Source organism: Peromyscus leucopus, chromosome 20, assembly GCF_004664715.2.
Source record: "Peromyscus leucopus breed LL Stock chromosome 20, UCI_PerLeu_2.1, whole genome shotgun sequence".
Lineage (NCBI taxonomy): Eukaryota > Metazoa > Chordata > Mammalia > Rodentia > Cricetidae > Peromyscus > Peromyscus leucopus.
Window position 1 is genome coordinate 40947031 of NC_051080.1, and position 16037 is coordinate 40963067.

A 16037-nucleotide genomic window follows, 5' to 3' on the forward strand; every position below is an offset into this window, starting at 1 on the left:
CTATTCATGTTCCATAATGCTCAAGGCATACAGCTATTGGGATACACTTAATTATTTTGTACACATATGCACAGGTGTACTTTGAGCTAACCATCCATACTGTTCCATTGATCTTAGCCGGTACCGATAAGAAAGATTGACAACTCTGTTTTAAAAATCTAATCTGGCTAATCAGGAAATTGACTTAATCAGGATGTTCCATCCCATAAAAGGTTTGTTTGAGCAGTTTCTGAATGCCCAGCAGCATGTTTAGTTTTTATATTTATATCCATACTTAGCACCTCTTTCAGGTTAGATCTGGGATTTGGAAGTACTTCCACTTCTGTAAAATAATCTGCTCTATTGATATAAATTCTACTTTTGACTAAATCAGTTGCTGCTTCTGCCGTATTTGATAGTTCTCATTTCATCATGTTTGCCTGGTATGAATCCTCCATCTACTGGTTTCTACATATTCCTAAATAGCTGGAGGGATAGCTCAGCCGTTAAAGGCTAGGCTCACAACCAAAAATAGAAGAATAATTCTAAGAATCACATCTTAGTTTGCTATTTTGAATCTTTACTGTGTCATTTTTTAAATCGAATTCATTGCAATTCACTACTAGAGAAGGCATTCTTTATCAGCATTCCTAGATGTCAGCTTTTAGGTGTTTTTAATTTTTTAAAATTAATTATCATGCTCACCAAATTTAAATTCAACCAGTATTCATGACATCTCAAGTGTTTCTTAAGTGGAGCCCCTGGCTCCCTGCTCTCGGAAGGAGATGCAGTTGACATGGAACGGCCCTCAGCACCCACCTGCCATCCGTACATAGGCGGCAGCAGCTGTTGCGCTCTTTGGCTGCAGTTCTTTCCCAGCCTTTCACTTGAGTAGCCATGCCGTTCCCACCTCAGCTCGGACTTTCTCTTCTTAGTCACTGGCCCTATGCCTCTGGCGCATCATTTCATTTCACTGCACTTTCCATTGTTTAGAGTCATCCTTGTCCACTTGTAGGTCACCTATTCTTTAGCTAGAATGTGGGTTCAGAAGAGCAGAGGATTTCCATGCCATCATTCATCACTCTGTCTCCAGCCAAAGTGGTTTGGCAAATGCTTGCTGAAAGCATGGCTAAAATATCTCAGAAATCCACAGTTAAATAATCTTAAACCAGTTTCTATGGCAGGATCTACATTGTCACAGTATTTTTAAATGTCTTGGATTAAAATCACATACACACAGAGAGACTTTGGATTTATAAGGTTCTAATATTGCAAGCTACTGGAGCATAGAATTGGCAAGTGCATACTCTTTTTAGTCTTACAGTAATGAATGGCCCCCGTACTTTTAAGACTGGCTCACAAAAGATTTAAAGGAAACTAAGAGAAGCTCCCAAAACATGCAAAAGAATCCTTCTGCACCTTCACCCATCTTATCATCTGCTCTCAAGTGGGTTTGGTGCCAAGTCAGGCTTGTCTGCTTCTAGAAAGCAAATGGTTACCTTTGCCTTTCACTTTTTATTATTCCACTCTACTTGCCACATGTTTGGAGCAGTAAGTGTAAATTTACTCCAGTATGATGACCAGGATCTCTTCTTGAACTTTTAAGACATGTTTTATTTCTGGTTTTAATTTCTTGTCCATAGTTCTGACCTTTGCAGACTATAGTAAAGGTTAATCTTTAAAAAAATATGCTCATGTTTATTCTGATCACTGAGATAAAGTGAGCTATATTACATAGTAGATGAAAGTAAACTTCTTTAAATAGGTTTATGTCACTAAAATTATAAAGGTTAGAGTAATTCATGGGAAATGGATTTTAAGTTTGCATTGATCACAAGAGGGAACATTGTTTTCTTCAAAAGAATAAACCAGCTTGGTTCTGAGTCATACTTTATTACTAAACAGAGAAATCAGCTTGATTTCATACTACTGTATTACAGGCCTGTGAGGATGTATGTTAAGGAAACAAGAACATATTTGCCATGGGGGAGTTTGGTATTTCTCAGCTGAATGCTGTGGTGGAAATCCCATGTTTCCTCTACCCAGTAGATGTCGATCAGACTCTTGGAGATACCAGGCTTTGCATTTTCAAATTATTCCTAATATGGCCTGGTCCTAGCTGCCTTCCACTCCAGTTTATTCCTTGTCCCCCAACTGCTTGAGAACTGCTCTCAGAGAAAACGACGTTAATAACAACATATACCATGTCTGTTAGGCAAGCATTCTGATAATAAAACAGATTAAAATCTCAGACAGATTATGGAACTAGATGGATAGAACGTTCCTCCAGTTTCAAGTGGTACACTGATCAATGACTGTTGCCTCAGCACTGAGGACAGTTGTTAACTTCTACTTTCAAGGAGTTCAGACATGTGGTGGTGGCACACGCCTTTAATCCAAGCACTCAGGAGACAGAGGCAGGTGAATTGAGTCCAACCTGGCCTATAAGGCAAGTTCCAGGACAGTCAGAACTGCTGCACAGAAAAACCCTGTCCAAAAAAAAAAAAAAGAAAAAGAAAAAAAGAAAAAAAGAAAAGAAAGAGGGCCTCAGACAGTTCAAGGGCTTCCTGGGAGAGTTCAAATCCTGGCCTGTCTGTGTAGCTAGAGTTTTCCTGCCTTGCCCACAGTCAGGACAAATCTCTGTCACCCGCCAGTCCCACAGCCGCTCAGACCCAAACAAGTAAACACAGAGACTTATATTGCTTACAAACTGTATGGCCGTGGCAGGCTTCTTGCTAACTGTTCTTATAGCTTAAATTAATCCATTTCTATAAATCTATACCTTGCCACATGGCTTGTGGCTTACTGGCATCTTCACATGCTGCTTGTCCTGGCAGCGGCTGGCAGTGACTCCTTCTGCCTTCCTGTTCTTTCTTTTCTCCTCTCTGTTAGTCCTGCCTATACTTCCTGCCTAGCCACTGGCCAATCAGTGTTTTATTTACTAACCAATCAGAGCAGCACATTTGCCATACAGAATGTCCCACAGCATGTCTGCCTGCCTCTAAAGCCTATGATCTTCATTTTGTAGGAAAGAGAGTTCATAGGCAACGTTGTGAAATCTCTTACCTTATTTCAGTTTGCTGAATGAATATATGATGATATTAAGTCATAAATGATTAGATCTCAGGTTGAAACAGATAAAATGGCCCCTTTCACAGGCCACTGCATCTTCTTCGATCTTCCCACAGTACTGCACCATACATGCCTGAAATTACAATAAAAATCCCTCTTCCTTCTCCCTTCTCCACTCCACAAGGTACCCAAATGTGGTATCAGGAAATGTTTTTATACCAGCTTCTCATTTCCCCATGAGCTATGCCAAGCCTTTGATGCTTTCCCCTGTGGTGAAGGCCTGCTAGAGAGACAGCCATGCCCAGTGTCACCAGCTCTGCACTGCAATCGGAATTGAAACCTGAGCCGTCAAAACCACAAGTAACTAACCCCAGATGCATGGTAGAGGCTTTGATGCAAACCTAGTGCTTCCAGGTTACTTAGTAACTCTAGGGTTCTCAAGAGTTGGCTAAGTGTTTGTCATTGCTTAAACTAGAACTTTCACCCTTTGCAATACATCATACAAATGAGAATGTAACCCAGCTCTCTCGTGGCACATGTGTATTTTCAAATGGAATCAGTTCATGCTGTTTTAAATTGGACTCAGCAAACAACATTTTTAGAATATTTGCCACATTTCTAAATAGCATGTGCTTGTGATTGATACTCCCTCTACGTCAAACCAGCAGCACACAGAACATTGAGCTACTGCATTGTGAAGCAATCTGTAGGAATCTACACATATTCCACAAAATCCCAAGGGAATCTTTCCAAGAGAAAATTGTGTGCAATTTCTGAGGCCATCTTCATATAATTAGAGCAATAAGGGCAAACATTTAAGGAGTTCACATTTGTGCCAGCCATTGTGATAGGGATAAATCATCATCACATTGAATTCTCACAACAGACTTCACAGATAAGTTTGTATTAGAACTTTCACTCCACACTTGAGAGAAGACTACTAACTTGCCCAGGTCAGTCTGGAAGGGATAAATTACTAAGCACCTCATTACACTCCCATGTGTAGCCATAATATGGCAGATTCTGTTTGATGTCAAATAAAGGATTTATATTAAAGAAAATAAATCAAAAGTGGATTCCCTGTCATCTATTGTGAAGCAGCCAGAGGAGCATGATAGCAGGAGCAGTAGCCCTTGGCCTGGGTTCTCCTCCTCATTTTTAATAGATCATATTTTTTAAACACTTAATTATTTTTGCTGCTGCAAAATTGAGGGTTTCCTGGGATTGGAAATATGTCAGTCTTCCAACTTTGTAGCTCCAATACTCCTGCAATCCCTTAAAATATGCCTCATAAAAATAAACCTAGGAAGCATGAAGCATCTTCAAATACACCACAAAAGTAAATAGCAAAAAGACATAAGTATGTTTTTGACTTCTGATTGGGCAGTATATTTGTAAAATGGAGTATAAATACTATCACAGGAGCACCCTATTACTGAGAGTTAATCAGTGAGTATGTCTGGCTTTAGAGAAATACCTGCACAGCTTATACAAGAGAACCTGACCCTTCCATAGATTATGTGGCCTCGGTGGCTTTTAGGTGCCTTGGTGCAAGTCTTCATGACCATACAAGTCTTTAATTTTGCATCCTGAAGAAGCAGCCCCATGAGATGAGGATAGCGCTCGCGTGTTTTTCTGCCTGTTTGGGGTTTGGTGGAGCCCGTTCTACAGCTACAGTGGCTTCTGCACACACCTTGGTGGCTGAACCTGGGAAAACACATCCCTAGGCAGTTAGTCTTGAAAAGCAGAAAGCCCATCACCAGCATTTTCAATCCAGTCTTCTTTCTTTCAAATCTGTATTTTTACCAGCCAGAGTCTCTGATGGTAGGAGTTGACTTCAAAGTGCCTTTCCTGTTGTCCCAGTGCACAGGGAGGGTTTGTCTTGACTTCCTGGATCTTTTGCAGTTGCAGCTGTTCTCTATGACTGCCTGCAACTTTAGGATCACATACCCCTTTCTTGATAAAACGTGTATTTCTCTTATCATTTATGCTCTCTCTAGCCATAGATCAGGCAAGGAACAGTGAGCAGCAACACACCACAGCCTGCATCTATGTTGTGGTGGATTTTTTCCCACCAAACAAATTAGTATGTATTTTTTATTTAAACCTCCCTAGGGTTCTCAAGATATGGGCAGAATGCAGTCAGGTATTTTATCACAATGTAACATGAGTCCTGATACAATGTTTATTCCACATAGAACTTTGTGCGATGTGGCTTTCTCTCTACATTTCTTTTAACATTCACACTTCCACCAGAATAAACTCATTAAGCTCTATTGATAATATTCTAGATATTGTGTATTCAATGGGTCCAAACTTTCCAAATTTTGCCCATAAATCAGTTTCCATGTTTACAATTCACTCGATCACTTTGTCATAGCAATAGCCCCAACTCTGGTGCACATTTTCTATACCAATTACTTCTTACTGTAGCAATATACCTAATAAGAAGCAGCTTAACAGAAGAAGGTTGTATTTGGCTAAAAGTTCAGAGAGATGGAATCTGTCCTGGTGTGGATGGCAAGGGCAGACTGATCAATGGTACTGACCAGAAAGCAGAGAAAGGAGAATGTCGTGGCTCTTCTGCCCTTCTTTTTCTGGTTTTATTCAGTCTAGTAACCCAGTCACTGAGATGGTGCCACTCACATTCAGGGTGGGACTTCCCTCTGCAGTGAAACATCTCTGGAAATTCTCATAAAAACATATCTGTGGTGATTCCAAATTCAGTAAAGTTGGCATTGAAGTCTAACCATATTGTACCTTCTTTTAAAATATCTTCTACTCTCTGATAAATCTATAAATATAAAGAAAGTTTGAATTTTTAATATGTACATTTAAATATTAAGTCATTTATAAATAGGCTGTATTTTTAGCATGTATAGGTCTGTATTATAGTCTTGACATTTCTAATGAAACGCCCCATCTTTTTATTAGATCTACAGATATCTCATTTATATTTTAAAGCAATTCTTGCCTAATATCTTAAATGTCTCAGTGATACTTGTGTCTGGCCCTGATAATGGGTCTGTCTCATTTTTTGCCTAGTTTGTATTTTACTATTTTCTATCAGATATTAGATACCATGTATAGGAGACCAGAAGAGCCTGAGGTTAATACTGTCTATGCACCACGTACTACAACCTCTTTTCTATAGCCATTAGTAGGAAGAAGGTTGTATAGATCTAATCGGAGTAGAGTTAAGTTTTGATCTAGTTTCTGTTCTTAACTTGGGTGTTCATGTTATTTGTAAGCTAAAGCTCCTCTGTTTTAGCTTGGGGTCTGGGTGCGGGGGGAGTGGGCCCAGTGTCCTAGCTCTGGGAAGCTCAGTGTCCCTCGGCTCTGGGAAGTGTTGCGTGTCTGCACCTTACCATGTGCCTCTCTGCTTATACTTTTCCTCAGATACAAGCTGTTCACTCTGCCAGTGACTCGGCGTCAGGAGTCTGCTCTGGAAAATGTGGCTTCTTGTCCCTCTTTCCCTCAGTCCTAGCCAGTCCCTGGGTGTCTGAGCTTAAAAGTGGGCTTTTCAATATTTTCAGTATTTTCTTCAATTTTCAATGTTCCATCCATACTTCTCCTTCCTACACCAAAGAAATAGATCTCTGCAACCTATCCTGGACATGAGGGCTCTGCCTCCCCAGAGCTACAGGTGTCTTCTTTCATGTCATTGCAGGGAAGAAAATGCAGTTATAACAACTCTGTTCATTGACCCTGGCCTGTGCAGGAAGTGATGTGCAGGGCCATTTTCTACTTCACGCAAAGAAGATTCTTGGAAATATGTTTGTGGCCTGTCTTCCAGAAGCATCCACATCCTGGTGCCATTGAAGCAGCTTCCCAGGGCATTTTCTCTGACCCTAGTCTTTCTTGGGATCGCCAAATGGAGGCCTGTGTGAAAGATCTAGAAAATGGGTACCTAATTGTGATTGTTTGACTAAGAATGGCTCCCATAGATTCATATATTTAAATGCTTAAGGAGTGGCACTATTTGAAAGGATTAGGTGGTATGGCCTTGATGAAGGAAATGTGTCACTGGGGATGGGCTTGGAGGTTTCAAAAACCCAAGCCAGACCCAGTGGCTCTCCCTTCCTGCTGCCTGCAGATCCAGATAGAGAACTCTCAGCTCTTTCTCCAGTACCATGTCTGCCTGCATGCCACTATGCTTCCTGCCGTGATGATAAAGAACTAGAGCTCTGAAACTGTAAGAAAGCCCCAGTTAAACGTTTTCCTTTGTAAGAGTTGCCATTGCATGGTGTCTCTTCACAGCCATAGAACAGTGACTAAGAACACTAACAGTCCTACATGTGGTTTCCGGGGTTCTGAGTGCTTGTGCTGACCCACGTTCACACACATTGGTTGGCATTTCCATTGCTCCCGCTTTGCCGAATCTCCTTCCTTTTCCTTCCAAAGACCAATAGTGTGCTGTCTCATTTCTCCATGAAGGTCCATGTTATCTCTTGAGATTTAACCCTCTTGTTCAAAATGAAGTTATGGTTTTGTAGTTCTGTGAATTATTTTACTTTTCTTATTGTTAGGGAAGGGACAGCATTCTCCTATGGCTGGCTAGTTTTCCCTCATAAACTGATTTTGGATGAATTAGTTTCAGCACGTAGGGTTGGTTCCCCTCATTCTTCACTCTGCATTCTTCACTGCTTACCAACTAGCATTGGCTGTTGTTGCACATAAGTGGGATGCTGTGTTTCCCTCATGGCTTCTTATAAGTTAGAACAAAATAGAATTTCCCTCTGTGGCTTGCATGTTTGTGTGTCTCCCATAGCTTCCATGTCTTTCCAGCAACTACTGTTGCCATACTCTAGTCACACCAGATTCTTATCAGTCCTCAAATGTGCTGCCCTTGTTTCCATTCGGTTTCTGCATGTGTTTCCAAGCTGCTTAGACTGTTTGGTCTCTGTCTTAGTTAGGGTTCTATTGCTGAAAAGAGACACCAGGACAATGGCAACTCTTATAAAGGACAACATGTATTTGGGGCTGGCTTACAATTCAGAGGTTTGGTCCATTACTGTCATGACAGGAAGCATGGTGGCGTGCAGGCAGACCTGGTGCTGGAGAGGTAGCTGAGACTTCTACGTCTAGATCCACAGGCAGCAGGATGTGACTGTAACACACTGACCACGCCTCAGCATCTGAAACCTCAAAGCCTACCCAGCTGTGATGCACTTCCTCCAACAAAACCACACCCCCTCCAACAAGGTCACACCTCCTAATAGTGATAGTCCCTGTGGACCCATTGGGGCTATTTTTATTCAAATGCTTTCTCCTTAGGGAGAGAACTCATTTCCACAAAAACATTTCCAGTTTTCTCCAGACCAATCCCTGCCACCATCGTTCTGTTTTCTCTGCTCTCTGCCCCTCTCCATTTCTCTTCATTATTGTTTTATAACATAGACTCGCCGTGTGGCCCAACTGGCCTCAAACTGGCAATCTGCCTGTCTGAGCCTTCCAGAGCTGAGATCAGAGATGTGTGCCATCATGCTAGCTTTTGTCTTTTTTACCATTTAAAACTCTACTTGCATTATATTTATTTACTTATTTTTTGTCTTCTCCTCTAGAATGTGATTCATTTACAACAGGATGTTTGTTTATTTCTGTATCTCTAGCACATAGTGAGAAGTCAATAAAATTGTAGAAGGACATCTCATGCATCAAAACTGAAGACCATGTTTTCTCTGGTAGCTCATATTAGAGCATTTTCATAAAAATATACTGCTTCACAGACCACTCTTTCTTTTTGTTTGGCCATGTTTTTGCTTGTGTTCTTATTCATCTTTTAATCAGGAAAATCGATTAGGATCCAGACTCTCAGGACATGACAAATAACAGAAGAGGATGCATATCCTGGGGGTTGTGTTCTGCTTCCCTAATTCCATCCTCCTCCACTCAGAGCGCAGCAGCTGTCCTGCCAGGGTTTATACCCTTACCAGTCTAATTCCCTGGCCGCTTTGCACCCAGGCCCAAGCCTCTGGTGACCGCTAGAGGTGTGCTGAGGTGTGCTTCACAGAGAACACACCTCACATTTAGGATCACCGGACTACCCGTTCTCCTTCCTATTGTCTTTTCATGGCTGCTGATGTGGTTTTTGTTGTCTTCAGTGCCTCTTACGGTTTAATGAATTTAGAAGAGATGTTAGTGGAAAGGCCATTTGAGGGGAGGAACTGGTTAGAGCTCTGCCTGACTTAAGTGGGGGTACACACAAGGGGGTACCCCAACGTTTCTTTCTTAGCTGTGGGTGATAAAACTGTTTAGTTTTAGGGATTATGACGAAGGGCTGATATTCCCCTTTACCAGGTGCTAAGTTGTGTGAACCTTGAGTTTACTGCTGCTCTGGGTAGTTAGTATGTTTCTGATTTGCTTGCTTAAATCAGATCCAACTTCATTGCAACTAATGTTCATCTGTGCCCGACCCTGGCCCTGAAAGTCTGTGTATTTTCTGGATGGGCTTCTTCTAGGCTGCAATAGAGTTTTAGAGACTGGCCTGATACCATTTTGAATGAAATTTTCACTATTGTTTTCTACATGTATGTAGAAGCTTTTACAATGAGAAAATTTCAAGTTTGCTTTTTAAATGCTACTAAATTAGAAGTAATTTTGTTGTTACCTTATTAAAATAGACACTGAATTTATAACTATCAGATTGTGGCCCCCAACATTTTATTATTTGAAAATGTTTTAAAACTCTCACAATCAAAATGATATATTTTCTTCTATAGCACTGTGCCAAAGGTCTAATCAGATAGTATATAATTTAACTTTTTACTACTCCAAGCCATCGTTCCTGTCATAACTGCTAATGTAAGTGGTAACTACTATCTGGGGAGTGAAAGCTTGTAAGAGACACAAAGAAATAGAGTTATGAAATGAGCTCAATAATTGTGGAAGAAGTCAGAAATATAAAACAATGGCTGTCTTAATGTGGTTACTCCTGAATGAATTAAGAAAAAGTTAATTAAATCATGTTTTGACATTTTAGTTTACTACAGCCTTACTGGGACAATGGCCCTGGGCTGTGAGGGTATGACAGAGAACACCCTGACTTCTCTGGGATGACACCACCTTCTCAGTCAGAAGATTCTGCTATTGCAACATGCTCCTTTTTCTTTGTTTTTGTTTTGTTTTTAATTCCCCCTTAGAAACAATCCATTTGGGTTCATTATATGGCCATTTATTAGTCTGCAGCATTATCCTTGTTTATGACTACAATGAAGTCATACTAGGCTGGGTCAGCTATAAGTCACCAGGAGATCTTTCAGCTGCTCAGGGAGCAGGCAGTGCAAAGGTCACAGTAATATTTTAGGTCCCAACCATGCCTAAGGTAATGGTGAACCTTCATGTTAACCATCAAGATTGATTCAGCTTTGGTTTTCTGACAGCTTGTCATGCATCGATATTAATATGCTGAACTTCTGCAAATGTTGTTGAGTTTAATATTGTCAGGGAGAGTTTACACATGCTAAGTGTACGTGTTAAGCACAGCTGCATAACCAGTGTCCACATCAGGAGCATGACAGCTTTACAAAATCTCACCTTGTACCTCCTTCCATTCTCACACTCATTGACAAAGAGAACTACTTTCCTATTTTGTCTCACTTTATGCTTTATGTAGATGGAGTTATACATAGTATATTATTTTGTGTATGGCTTCTTTTATTCTTTATACTGTTTATCATGCATTATATTTGTTTATTCTTATTGTTGTGTGGTGCTCCACTCATGAATATAATTTATTCATTGTACTTTTAATAGACATCTGGATATTTTCCCTTTCAGAGGAGGACATGGCTATTAATATTCTGTTATGAAAACTGTCATAGTTAAAGCACACACACATACACACACACACACACACACACACACACACACACATACACACACACATATATGCACACACACTTCTGGACATACCATACAACTAGGAGTAAGATTTCTGGGTCATAGTCTGTATGCATGTTCACAGTCCACAGAAAGATAGTTTTCCAGGGTGGTTGTATGGGCCCCCACCCCGACCCCCACCCCCACCCCACCCCCACCCTTACCCCACTCCCACCCCCACCCCGACCCCCACCCCCACCCCCACCAACAATGTTTAATAATTCTGGTTGTTTTGCCTTCTGACCACTATTTGACATTTTTCATTTTAGCTCTCTGGTGGCTATATATTTAATGTGGTTTAGTTTTTATATCTTTGATGATAATGATCCTGGGTACTTTTGTCTATGGTTATTGGTAATGTGTATTTTTTTTGTAAGTATGTGAGTTGTCTATATAAGTATTGTGCCCATTTTTCTATCAATTGGCTGTTTGCTATTGTTACATGGGAATTCTTTTTACAACTCATGTATATAAGTCCTTTATTTTATTATAGATGGATTTTTCTAACTGTAAGATACCTTTTCACTCTCTTAAAGAGTCCTTGGATGAGGAGATATTTTTGACTCTTGCAGGGTCTAATTTACTATTTTTCTTTATAGTTAGTGATTTTTATATCTATTAGGAAACTGTTGCCCACTCTAAGTTGACAAAGCTGTTTCCCTAAAGTTGTTACCAGCTCTGTAATCCATCTGATCCATGTTGCATATTACATGATTCATGGGCATCAGGATATTTTCTGTATTAATACTTTGTTGACATAGCACCATTTTATTCGGTTTCCAGCTTGTTGGTGATACATTTTAATTCACTAACATCTAGGTGTGTGACACGGCAGTATAGCACTTCGCTGGCACTCATGAGGCCTTGGATTCTATAACCAGCAATGGAAGGAAAGGTTTATTTTAGTTCTAGTGAAATCACCTTTGTGCTTTCTGAAAGGGAATTACTGACGTTTCTTTAAATATCATTTAAATTTGTGGTGATTTAAACTTTATAACATAATCTCCACATTTCTCTATATTTACCCTAATATAAATAGAATTTTCTCTTAAATGTTCTGTTCAATTGGAAGTTTTAAGTCTTATTTGTTTAACACCAAAGTAATTTATAATTTGAAGAACACAATCATTTAAAAAAGTTATTGTTCCCATGTCTAAATTTGAATTTAATTTAATAAGTTTATTGGGTATCAAGATCTAGAATCAATAACCAATTAAAAATGTGGTTGAAGTTTTGAGTTCCTTTTTATGTAATTTTGACTTTAAACTATAAAATAGAAAATTTAAAAACCATTAATCAATAAACAGATGCCTTTAGTAGTTAAGATTACACTATTGATGAAGAGACACTAGTGGAGGGCTTTCACTGCTCTGAGAATGGATTTGGAATTGTACCAATGCTGTTGGACATGTTCCCCACTAGAAACAATGTGTGTCTTCTAAGATACAAATGTAAGACTTCTGGTCTTCCTGTTTGAAATACCTGGATATATCTTCTTTGATGTCATTTTGCTTAGTGTTTTCCTCTTTTTATTATCTATTCTAGGTTGTACTGATCAGTGGACATCTGGACAGCTGGGATGTTGGGCAAGGTGCCCTGGATGATGGTGGTGGAGCTGTCATATCATGGGAAGCACTCTCCCTTGTTAAAGATCTTGGTGAGTACTTATAAAACCTTTAACCAAGGATTGAGGGTCTCAGTAGTGGCTTGTCAACTCTATACAGAAATTCCATAATGGATTCGTTTTTTGTAGTATGTTCAAAGATCCTCCTTTGATTTACATTTTTTTTTTCACTTTACTCCTAAGATAGAATTATTCAGAAAATTTTTATTCAAGTTTACTCCAGACATCTAAAGTACCAAACATTATTGTTATCTACTGAGGAAAATGAACAAGCAAGTAAAACCAGAGCAAATGTAACCACATCAGTTAGAGACTGTATAAGACCATGGCCAAAAGCAGAAAAGTATCAACTGACCCCCACTTCCTTATCTTCTGCTCTTAAAATAGCATCAGGCTTTGAGAATAGTAGAAAAAGCTGGTCATTTTTCTATAGAAATCAGAGAATGTGTTAATGGTAAAAAGATGATTGCCAAAGCCATGATAGGAACTCAGTATTAGAAACTGGATCTAGATGCAACTGAGAGGAGCAGGCACTGAAAGACATGGCTTATGACAAAAGTAGTTTCTTTTGTTGACCATGTATGCAAATAAAGCATCTACATTTCCTTTTGATGTGCTGGTCAAAAGGGTGGATATGGAATGTGGTAGAAACAGCAGAATACACTGAATCAAGAGTTCCCTTTCTGAATCAGATAGTTTTGAAGTGCTTCATGAGCAGAATGTCCAGGATGGTAGCTGTAGAATAAAGTTCTGTTTTAGATAGCATAGAGGTCATAACACCCATTGTTTATTTAAGCACATATTGAAATAGGATTTTTCTTATCTTAGGCTTGTCCCACTAGCTCTTACAACTTAAATTATTAATCTACATTTTATCATTTGACATTATCTCTCTTCCATCTCAGACCTCTTGTTCCCTCTCCATGTCTTCTGGTGTCTTCCACATGTACCTCCATCCTTTCTCTCCCTGGAAATCCCACATTTACCTCCTGCCTAGCAATGGGCTGTTTGGGTTTTTATTACACCAATCACAACAATACACCTTCACACACTGTACAAATATCCCACATTTCCCTCTTTTTGTCTAAATAAAAAGGAAAGGTTTTAACTCTAACATAGTAAAACTACATAAAATAAGAACAATTATCAAGTAAGAATTACTCTTAGAATGTTTAGTTCATATATATTTGGCAATTTGGAGAAAATACCCTATCTATCTTATCTTGATGAATTTAAAGTCTTGTACCTAAAATATTTTCTATCATAACTCGTATTACTATCCAAAAACTATCTTTTTAGACCTTAAAACATTTTCTTAGATAAACAATTTAAGCTTCTATGGCTACCAACCTTACATACTTTATTTTTAAAAATATAGTAACAAGGAAAACTGTAACTATAACTATCTTGTCTTCGCCTCTACTAGAGACCCAAGAAGAATATACTACTACCTAAGTAAACAGGAAGTGCATAGCAAACTACTTCCAAAACTATAGAAATGACAGAAACAGCTGGCTGCCTGGACAGCCACCCAAGATTCCTTTGTAATGTTGGAGCACCCACCTTTGGCCTACAGGCCTAGAATATCTGACAGAATTTTGTGAAATTGAAATTTGTTTTGGCAAAGTTTGACATTGTCTTCTTTTGTGTCCTATTTGTCCAGTTTAGACAGCTTACTGTCAGCAGTTGAGGCAAGGGCACTTTTTTGCCCAGTGGCTTTGTCACAATAAAAGCAAACTCCATGTGGAGGTTGTTCAGTGCCCATCATCCTTTTCTGTAGTAATTTGTTGCTGCGAGGAGCAGACGTGTCTCACTATCATGAAAAGTCTTCATGTTATTAAAATATTTAAGTACAATATTCTGTAGGTTTTTGAAGCATTTGAAGATCATTTATCTATTCAAAATATATCTCTTTTTGAACTTGAAAACATACCTAACATGACTATAAGTTTGATTGTTATAGATAATTAACTACTATCCTATTTTTCTTTATTATCCTAAATAGCTTTTAAGGACTAAAACTTTACATTTACATTTTTTTAATGAGCTGCATATGTACAATACTTTAAACAAGAGTAGAAACATATATACAGGATAACAAAAATAACCTTAAATTTGTATCAATATACAAAAATCCATACCAATGTAAAATATTTGAGACTAGTGGTTATTCAAAAGTAGACTCAATAATCCACCCTTTTATCACATCATTTCTATACTTCTGTATATTTTTGTATTTTCTTTGTTTAGCTTTCTCCCTGATTATAACTAGTAATAATTTGTAACCAACCATCCTAAATGGTAACAAACAAAACCTACCCACCCCGCTTCTTTGTAATGTGGGCATCATGTTCCCTTGACTGCTTTTTGTTGTTGTTTGGGGATGATAGTATCTTTAGGGAGACCCTTAAAAATTAAGACAATGGTTAAGTCCTGAGAGACCTAGCTGTTGACTAGTCATGGTATGATGGGAAAATGTGGGGCTTATCTGAAGTCTGGCTAGAAGAATCTGTGAGGCTGGACCATCTCAACTAGCAGCTTTAAAGTTGTTCTGGAGGTAGATTTTTTTTTTTTTTTTTTTTTGAGGAAACTGCAACAGAGAAATTCTGAGAACTTGGATCACCATGGCTATTTGTTTTGTCTTTATTGATGCCTGGTCCTTTTGTTCTAAAAACATACAAACCTTTAAAGGTAACATACAAATCTGTATTAACACAATTATGGAATTGCAGTGTACATAAGTCAGCTAAAGATTTTTTGTTGTTGTTTTATGTTTGAGCAGGTAAAAGGCATCTGTTAACTTTATAAGTTCGTTGGGACTGTATAGCCAAACTATGATATAAATCTCTGTGTTATGTGAAAGGATGGAATGCAAAATTAAGTCATGAGGACTCTGTAGCCAACAAGATTTATCATGTGCCATCCAGTCTCAAAGCTGTTCCCATGTAGAGGGATCAGCATATATATTACCCCTCTGTAGTTTTTCTTGGTTTCTTTCTTCATGTCTGTAGTCAAGATTTTCAGGAGGTCTCCCCCAATCAAATTTGATCTTCATTTGAAGAGAACCATAACTTTTTGTTTTCTGTGGAAACAAAAGCATAACCTCTCCTCCGGTGCAGCACATTTTCTAATTTCCATTTTGAAACCAAGATATCACTAAAGTATACAGGCTGTTTTAATTCAGCAGTACCTTTCTTAATACAATGTCTCTCAGCAGCTGCCATTTTCTCATCAGTATTCAAAACATTCAAAGTCAGCAAAGCACCATATAGGATCCAGATGCCCCATGTATTTACCATCCTTATGTGACTTTTTCTTTCTTTTTTATTAGTTCACTCTCTCTTTAAAGACATTATTACTTTAAAAATATTTTTTTTATGACTGTCTATACCCATTTTTTACTGTATCTGTTTAAAGGTTTTCTCAGCCTGGACCACTTTACTGTGTGTCTGCAGCCTTCTCTGACCACATTAGCCAAGCC

At 38.8% G+C, this 16037-nt stretch overlaps 1 protein-coding gene and 1 long non-coding RNA gene across 4 annotated transcripts in view; one reads left to right on the forward strand and one right to left on the reverse strand.

Moving 5' to 3' along the window:
* Cpq (carboxypeptidase Q) overlaps positions 1–16037 on the forward strand; it is a 434594-nt gene that overhangs the window by 253464 nt on the left and 165093 nt on the right. For all 3 annotated transcript variants that reach the window (XM_028893764.2, XM_028893762.2, XM_037197721.1), the window contains exon 5: positions 12478–12589. In XM_028893764.2, coding sequence (XP_028749597.1) covers positions 12478–12589 — 112 coding nt within the window. The remainder of the gene's footprint in view (positions 1–12477; positions 12590–16037) is intronic.
* The window catches only part of LOC114709793, a 171144-nt gene that overhangs the window by 19678 nt on the left and 135429 nt on the right, over positions 1–16037 (reverse strand). The gene's annotated exons all lie outside the window — the stretch shown is intronic.